The following is a 9,392-nucleotide window of genomic DNA, read 5'->3' as shown; positions in this document are numbered from 1 at the left end:
GACAGAGAACTAGAGGCCAGGAGGCAGACTTGCAGAATGTGCCCTTGGAGATGTAAATGATTATGTATGCCTGAGTGTTTAAAAAAAAAAAAGCTAATATGAATAGCTAATAACAGAAATACTGTTAACTGATGGCACATGGAGGGGATTATAATCACGGTAATGAAAAAAACCAACAAAACCTCCAGTTTTTCCCATACAGCAGAAAGAATTCTTTCATCTAACATTCGAGGCTTTTTCCATAACTTATATCTTGGTACTTCTTTCTACAAAATCTGAACTTTAACTAAACTAGACTGAACTACAAGGTCAGCAGTTCAAATCCACCAGCTGCTCCTTGAAAAGTCTATACAGGGTTGCTATGCGTCAGAACTGACTCGATGGCATTTAACAGTCTGAGTTAAATGTTCAAGGTACATTTAAGAACCAACCTCATAAAGCCTATTATGTTAAAAATTCAAAGGACCTAATAGCAAATAGGTGAACTTGGTGACATACACCAAACCGTTATTATATTATTGTGTTAAAGATATCAGTGTATCTGGAGTGTTTAACGTTTTTATGCATAGCAAGGTACATTACATGCTAAGACAAATACTTGACTTACTTAACTGACTTATGTACCAATTTGAGGAACTGAACTTTATAACCCAGGGTTATAAAAGGCTGGCTGTAATGCACATACAGCCTTGTCTGGCTCAGAGTAAGAGCTACTTTAGCTAGTAGTACTGTTACTAATCACTAGTCTGTGAATAAGTATTATGCACTTCTAGTCCTGGAACATTGCTAGTTCCTTGTTCTACTTGAATATCTAGGTTGTTTTAAGTGCTGTTGAATCAGTTCAAACCCACAGTGGCCCTTTATGGTGGTGGCGGTGTGCCATGGAGTGTTTCCGAGGCTGTAAATCATTATGGGAGCAGAAAAGCCTTATCATTCTCCCGCGGAATGGCTTGTAGTTTCAAACTGCTGACCATGAGGTTAGCAGCCTGAGTCATAACCACTCCGCTAACAGAGCTCCTTAGTGACCCTGTATGAGATTTCCAAAGAGCGGTTGATGGGTTTGAATCACTGACCTCACAGTTAGCACTCCAGTGCTTATCCTATAGCACCTCACCAGGACTCCTGATACCTATGTTATTGTTAAGTGCCATCTAGTTGGTTCTGACTCATAGCAACCCTGTATAGGGTTTCCAAGGAGTGGCTGGTGTATTTGTACTACTGTGGCTAGCAGCCCAGTGCTTATCTTACAGCACCACACAAGGATCTACAGGGAAGAATATTTTAACTCTTGATGACCAGCACAAGCCAACTGTCAACTTAAATCCTTTTCTTATAATAGAACCTGTAATTCTGAACCATAACTTACTACAAAATGTAACCATACAGCTTAAGGCTGGATGAGATATTAGTGAAAGGCACTATTTCTTTTATACAAGAGTCAGTAAACTTATGAAATGTTATTTATGGAAAAAACAAAACCTGAAAATTATAAATGGGTTCTGGATTTAGAGAAGTGGTTCTACAACTTTGGTGTATGTTAGAATAACCTAGGGAGTGATCAAAAAGAATACAGATGCCTAAGCCCCACTCCAAGGAGCATTGGTAGTATAGTGGTTATGAATCGGGCTGCTAACCTCAAGGTAGGCAGTTCTAAACTACCAGCTGCTCTGCGAGAGAAAAAATGAGGCATCTGCTCCCATAAAGATTTATAGCCTCAGAAACCCTGTACAGGGTCGCTATGAGTCAGAACCGACTCCACGGTACTTAACAATAAGGATAAGGCTCAAGCACATTAAAAAAACAAAAAACAACCACCTTCAAGGAGCTGGATTGACGCCGACCCTGCAACAAAGAGCTCAAGCGGGAAGACTGACAATGGTGCAGAACCAGGCAGCGTCTCATTATGTTGTACATATGAGTCGGAACCCACTCTCCAGCACCTAACAACACAACACTACACACACAGACTTCAAAAGGTTTGTGGAAAATTTCCATTATCTTTTAATTCCATTTTTCCACAAACTTTTTGAAGGTCCCACCACACATATATCATTGCTAATAAGTTTCACAGGTGATTCTCATGTGCACCAACATCTGTGAATTACTGACTTGGTCAAGCGAAATTTAGGTTTGGGAAGGTTGGTTACGTTTGGCATATGTTCTCCTAAAGCATGTTTTTGAAAAAAAATCAAGAATACTTAGCTAGAGAACTAATAAACCAAGAATGACTTACATGTTTATGAGCAATGTTCTTTAAAAAACAAACCCAAACCCACTGGAGTTTGATTGAGGAGTCACATGAAGCCATATACATCCCAAATAGCACATTTATATCCATCTAAAAGTGTATCTTTTGGACGGACGTCTACCAATTCATAACTTTCAAAATAAAAATATATTTAACTATGTGCAATATTTACAGCTTCTAGATTTTACAATACAAAATGATACACGTAAACCTGTAAATGTGTGAAAAACGTCAACAACAACTTTACCTCCAAGTATTTGACACTAATTGTCCAAAGTGCTGCCCCTCACAGGCTCGGGTCTACCTCAATAACCCGGGTAGGTAGCGAGTCCATAAGCATGAAGAAGTGGGGTCTTTGAAACCCTATAACAAAGCCCCTTTCACTCTCCAATCCTGAGACAACAAGTCTTGCAGTTCTCCCTCATCGTCGCTGTCAGCATTCTCCTCTTCCTTTTTCTGCAGCTCTTTTATGGTCAGAACCTCTCTGAGTTTATTTTTTATTTCATCTTGGCGATTCCGCAGCTTTTCCACTCGACGGTAACACTCGATCTGCTCGTCGATCTCCCCAATCTGCCGGTCCAGCCGTCCCTCCTCATCCTCTTCAGCAACTATGGCTTCGGAAATTGTGTTGACCTGTCTCATGGCTTTCTGAAACTCGTCCCACTCTTTGTCCATCTGATCCTTTGGGGCATCCACCTTCCGTACCCTCGCATCTACTTCGGGGTCGTCGAAAAAGCCTTCCGGTAATGCTTCCGCAGTGTTTTCTCTCCTTTCCACCACTTTTTCATGTATTTCTGCTTTCTCAATTGACCCGGAATGAGGGATTAAGGGGGCTTTGGGCGGATTTGTATCAAAGAAATGGTCTGGCAGCACACTGTTTGTGGCCTCCTGCGAGGAGGGTAGCGAAGGCTCTTTGCTTTGGGCGTCCAGCAGCACCCTGTTGTCCTTTTTATCTTCCCCTCCCTCCTCTTCCCCCTCCTCCTCTTCATCTTCATAATCAGTAAGTAAACCGAGTCTTGTGACCTTACTGGGGGTCGCTTTAGTGGACTCTGTTTTATCAAAGTTGGTGGGCATAGCGGAAGTGGAGGGCTGTACCTGAGGCACGGCGGAGGCCTTCGGTCTCTTAGCATCTTGACTCTCTGCGTCCGGTGCCTTCCTCTTGGCGGCCTGAGGCTCTGCACTGGCAGACAATCCCTGAGGGGCTTCCTTCGCGCCTTTCAGCTCGGCCACCTTCTCTCGGTGCTGCTTTCCCAGGACGTGAGTCTGCCAAAGAAGCTCGCTCTTAACCGAGGTGTTACATAGGGCACAACTCAGTTGTCCCAAACGGTTATATTTCGCGAATGGGGATTCTATCCGTTTCCGATTGGTGCTCAAACGCTGTTTCTCCTTCATCAACCGCCGCAGTTCGTCCTGATTAACCACTCGCTTCCCAGCTGAAGTACGAGAAGAGGCAGAAGACGCCATTTTTGCGACTCGATCGGAGGCGATTCTGACTTCCGTCCCGGCGATGTTTGACAACGTCATTTCCTGTCCTAGCGATGATTGGCTGAGGCTCCGACGAATGAGGCTGGGCGCTTGTTTTCTTCCGACAGAGTCGCTCCGGAGGCCGCTTTGGTTTGAGCCGTTTTTTCCCTGAGTCTAATACATGGCTGCAGTCAAAGCCACAAACTCTAAAGCTGAGGTGGCCCGTGCCCAAGCGTCTTTGGCCGTCAATATAAGCGCCGCCCGAGGGCTACAGGATGTGCTGAGGACCAACTTGGGGCCTAAGGGCACCATGAAAATGTGAGACGGCGGTTGGAGCGGCGGTTAGGGCAGCGGGGATTTGTTGGGTGTCCGGGAATTCTCTGAGGCCGATAAGCCGCGCAGTTTGGAGCGCTGTGGACACACCTGTGGGCTTGTTTTCCCTCGTTCGTACTCCTGATCTTAGATCGTCTTCAGCCGGACGGGAGAGGAGTAGAAAAGCTTCAGAGGAAAGAAAGGGCCCCTTGAGGCAATCTATGGAAACTCCCATCCCAACTACTTCTCAAGTTCATATACAATAAGGCACTCAATTCTTTTGAGTTTCTCAGTAACTCAAGCCCCTGGCCTTTGAGACTACGTGGCCTTAGTCTGTAAATTCGACAGATAATTTTAAGTTTGTTTGGTAGTGGTTTTGGAGTTGGTAGGTCTGGGTTCAAGCTCAAATTCCGTGAGCTTTTTAGCGATTCAGGCATGTAGCTCTGTGCCTACGGGTCTTCAAATCTATACGTCCTCTCAGCATGTATCTCTTTGTTGTTGTTAAGTGCCATCAAGTCGGTTCCGACTCATAGCGACCCTCTATAGGGTTTCCGAGGAGCAGTTGGTGGGTTTGAACCGCCCACCTTGCGGTCGTGTGCATTATCCAGTAGGGCCTCACCAGGACTCCATACGCCCTTTTTGTTATTGTTGTCAAGTACCTTAGAGTTGGTTCCGACTCGTAGCGACCCTGTCTATGGTTTTCAAGAAGCTGCTGATCTTGTGGTTCACAGTCCAGTGCTGATCCTACAGCGTCACACCAGGAGTCTATATTATATACCTCTTTAGCGCCATCATTTTCTTTAGAAAACAGTGAAGGAGAAAAGGGTGAGGGGGAATGGAGAGGAGAAGAGGATTCTTTACCATAATGAAAGATAGCTGTGCCAGGTGGTGGGCCCACATGTGAACAAGATGGAGTTTCTGTTCTTAAGGAACTACGGTAGGGGAAGTGCTAATAGCTTTCTATGTCTCTTGTCTGTAAGGGAGCCCTTGTGGACCTGTGCGTTAGGCATGGGACTGCTGACTATTACGTTTGACGGTTCAAACCCAGCAGTCACTCAGTGCGAAACTGCTCCTGTCAATACTGACGATTTTCGTTATGAGTTGGAATCCACACGATGGCACTGGGTTTGGTTTTTGTTTTTTGGTGTATCTATCTGTGGCTGAAGAGTCCAGGTGTGGCACTGTGTGATGAAGCACTGGACTGCAAGGTCAGTTTGAAGTAGAAGGATGGTGGCTTGAACTCACTAGCTGCTCCTTGGAAACCGTATAGCCAGGCAGAGTAACGGTAGACAGGCACCATCTAGTTCTGGTTTCAGGGTCATGGAGACTGTTGTTCATGTGGTCCATTAGTTGGACCCAACCCCATGGCACTTACAACAACAACAACATCTGTGATCGATCGAGGAGCTCTGGTGATGCTGTAGGATAAGTACTGAACTGCTAACTACAAGGCTTTCTGTTGCAGGTAAAGATTTACAATCTCAGAAACCCCTAGGGTGCTGCAAGTCAGAACTGACTCGATGACAGTGGGCTTGTTGTTTTTTCTGTGGGTGAGTTAAGGAAAGGGACTAATTACTGGTACAAGAAGGAAGAGCCTCACAAATAACAGATGTTTGGTCAGAGTCTTGAAAGAAGAATGAGTTTATCAGTTGGAGAAGGGAGGAAGATGTTCTTAGGCAGAGCAACTGTAGGAACAAGAAAGGCCCATGGTATAAATTTCATAGAAACACATGTATTGGGAGAAGCACAAGATTTACTTGTGAGAAGGTGCTTGATGAGGTAGGAAAGATATACAGAAGCTAGAATGGGCAAAGTAAAGTGTGTCATTGCTGAGTGGTTTGGATTTTACTTTGAAGATGATGGAGAACATAATCATTGAAGGGCTTTGATTAGGACCCTGACTGAATTGCGTTGTCTTTTGCAAAGATAAATGTAGTGTGGAGGGTGATCAAGTTCAGTGATAACCAGGCAGATGTCAAACTAGTCCGAGACAGACATGATAATTACAGTAGAAATGGTAGGGGGTAGATTCAAGAGATATTTGGGTTGTAGAATTGGTAGAACTAGATGATCTAGTAAATATGAGAAGTGAGAAAAACTAAGTTGAGTTAACTAAATGAGTAACATTCACACATACACACACACATACACACACACACACACACACACACACACAAACCAGGACAACATGTCATGAAATTTGAAAGTTTGTAGCTTGTAAACTTCCAAATACTCTTTATGTACAAGCACTATTCATAGCCCACCAGTTGCAATATTTACGTATTTTAACTTTTGAATGTGAATCGAGTGAAGATTTAAAAAGCAAATCATCAGTTTTATATTCGACAAATCATACACTTTATTCGTCTTGACTGCCATCCCTCACTTACCCCACTTCCTCCCTCTGTTTCTTGTTTTCATTCCTTCTCCTTGCTTCATCCATCTGAATTTTGTCCTTAGGTAATTGCTGCCTTTTTGGTGTCAAATGGTGGGTGGCCATTTTATGATGTGCCTACCTCACTAGTCTTTTCTATATATATCTTTTTGCTTGGGTAAAAATTGAGCACCAGGGTGAGTTCAGTTCTAGACCTGAAGATAACCTCGGGCCACAGTCTATGGGTTCCTCCACTCTCTGCCTGACTAGTAAGTCTGGTCTTGTTTCTTCTGATTTTGAGTTTTTTCCACATTTTCTCCCGGTACTCTTATCCAGGACTTTTTAATGTGATCCTTTTCACAGCAGATGTAGCCAGGCAGAGTAACGGTAGATAGGCACCATCTAGTTCTGGTTTCAGGGTCATGGAAACTGATGTTCATGTGGTGCATTAGTCCATTGGACTAATTGATTTCAAGCATCTTCAATTTCTATCACTCATTTCCTATGGACAGGAAGAAACAGTTGCACTTTAGATGGCCACTCATGAACATTTAAGATCCTAGTCACTACTCACCAAAGAACATTGTCCTAGTGAATAGTGTTGTGCCAATTGACCATACTATCCCCTGAGACTGTGGTCGTGATCCCCCAGACCCAGCAAGTCATTCCCCTCAAGGTATTTGATAAGGTCTAAGAAGTTTTCATAATTTGACCCCCTGTATGCTCCATCACATACGTGGATATGTTTATGGTAAAGGTAAATACCCATGTACAAATATTCTCTGTCAAACCTTATATAACTGTGGGCATACACCCACTCTCCCTCACACACCTGTTCAGCCTACACATATATCCATGTATCTAACCACAGATCACTGTATTGCAGGATTGTTTATTCACCTCTGTTCCCTTTAACTCATGCACTCCTCCCTGTATCTTCCCTTGCCTTCATAATTTTTCTGCCCACCTCCCTCTTGTATATTGCCTTTCCTGTCACTCAAGTTAACATGTGTCCTGGTGTGGCACTGTAGGATAAGCACTGGATTGTTAACCACAAGGTTATTGGTTCAAACCCACCAGCTGCTCCTTGGAAACCCTACACAGGGTCACTATGAGTCAGAACTGACTGTATGGCACTTAACAACAGCAACCCTCTAGCTACTGAATTACTGGCCCTTTCCTCTAACCCCTGGTAACAATCAAAGCTTGAAAACCTTGACTTTTTCAATAGTGGTCTCATAGAATATTTATTCTTTTGTGATTGACTAATTTCATTCAGCACAAAGTCTTCTAGGTTCATCCATGTTATGAGGTCTTGATTCATCATTCTTTACCATGCATAGTAGTCCACTGTGTGTATGTATCAAAGTTTATCCATTCTTTCATTGGTGGGCATTTAGATCGTCTCCATCTTCTTGCTATTGTGAATAGTGCAGCTGTGAACACAGATGTGCTTATATCTACTCATGTCACAGCTCTTATTTCTCTAGGATATATACCAAGGAGAGGGATTGCTGGGTCACACAGTATCTCTGTTTTCAACTTTTTTTTTTGACGTTTTTTGTTGTGGATTAAGTGAAAGTTTACAGGGCAGATCATTAGTTTTACATTAAAAAAAAAAAAAATCATACATCTTGTTTCATTACAATGATTACAATCCCTGTTCCATCAGTTAACAGTATCACTCTCTATTCACTTTAGCTTTTTTTAAAAACAAAAAACACTCAGGCATGTATAATAATTTATACCTCCAAAGGGTACATTCTGCAAGTCTGCCTCCTAGCCACTGGTTCTTAGTCCCTGTCTTCCCATGAATCGAGTCCTCAGCCGCTCCTTCTCTCCATGTCTCCATCTCTGCCTCCATCTCTGGTTTTGCTGCTTCTCTGGATAAGATCCTGCATTCTGCTTGTGCTCTTCTCCCTTGATGGTCCTAGGGTCCTCTGTTTCTGTACTGTAAGATTAACCATTCCACTGTTTTTGTTACAAAACTTCTACCTTTACAATTGTGACAGTTGCAATTAGTCATGATAACAATTATTCATTATTGAATCACATGAATCTTACACCATCTCTTTTCACCAGACCTATCTAGACAAAATAAAAACTATTCAGTGGGGACTCTTTCTCCCCACCCCCCCCTACACTCTTAAATTCAACTTCCTCTTGAAACCTTTTAAGTCAGTCACTTTGTGCCTTTATCGTCTCCTCAATGTAGGTAGCCAATGTCTAAGTTGCCTGTCCCTATCTACCCCATGTACAGAGGGGATAACATTGGTACCTGATATGAAGACTCCCTCTCTTTTGGTATTTAGAATTACTACCTTCATAAATATAGGTCAGGTTCATCCAATTATAGCAATTTACCCTTGTTTCCTTAGTAGCTCTGGTAGCATAGTGGTTAACGAAATCGGGCTGTGAACCTCAAGGTGAGCAGTTTGAAACTACTAGCTGTTCTGCGGGAGAAAGATGAGGCTTTCTGTGCCCGTAAACATTTACAGCCTCAGAAACCCTGTTCAGAGTCGCTATAGGTCAGAACCGACTCAACGGCACTTAACAACAATCCTTGTTTCCTTAAGGAGCTCTGGTAGCGTAATAGTTACGAATCAGGCTGGTAACCTAAAGGTCAGCAGTTTGAAACTACCAGTGGTTCCACGGAAGAAAGATGAGGTGTTTTGCACCCATAAAGATTTACAGCCTTAGAAACCCTGTGTGGAGTCACCATGCATTGGGACCGACTCCATGGTACTTAACAACTATCCTTGTTTTCTTATAAAAAAGAAAATATACATATATTTTTTGTAATCTTCCTCTAGTTGAGTTCTGATTATCAAGCCATTGAGGCTAGGTCAAATGAGTACTATCTGCAAGTTTCAGAGTTCTTGTGCATCTCCCCTCACTTCATATCAGCTGGATGCTTCACTCTCAGCTCTAGCCCTCTGTGGCTATGTCCTTGTCCATGGGCTCAAGTGTCCCAGGTCTCACCACACTTTGGAC

At 43.1% G+C, this 9,392-nt stretch overlaps 2 protein-coding genes across 4 annotated transcripts in view; one reads left to right on the top strand and one right to left on the bottom strand.

The window, feature by feature from the left end:
• Positions 1-2,611: 2,611 nt before the first annotated feature.
• Positions 2,612-3,712, bottom strand: ZNF830 (zinc finger protein 830). Its single transcript, XM_006832319.1, has one exon. The coding sequence runs from the start codon at positions 3,710-3,712 to the stop codon at positions 2,612-2,614; it is 1,101 nt and encodes a 366-aa protein (XP_006832382.1).
• Positions 3,713-3,893: 181 nt separating this feature from the next.
• Positions 3,894-9,392, top strand: part of CCT6B (chaperonin containing TCP1, subunit 6B (zeta 2)) — a 53,957-nt gene continuing 48,458 nt past the window's right edge. For all 3 annotated transcript variants that reach the window (XM_006832318.1, XM_006832317.1, XM_006832316.1), the window contains exon 1: positions 3,894-4,030. In XM_006832318.1, the coding sequence (XP_006832381.1) occupies positions 3,894-4,030 (137 nt within the window). The remainder of the gene's footprint in view (positions 4,031-9,392) is intronic.

Source organism: Chrysochloris asiatica, unplaced genomic scaffold, assembly GCF_000296735.1.
Source record: "Chrysochloris asiatica unplaced genomic scaffold, ChrAsi1.0 scaffold00007, whole genome shotgun sequence".
Lineage (NCBI taxonomy): Eukaryota > Metazoa > Chordata > Mammalia > Afrosoricida > Chrysochloridae > Chrysochloris > Chrysochloris asiatica.
Note: the sequence above shows the minus strand (reverse complement) of the source record. Positions and strands in the feature narration are given on the sequence as shown.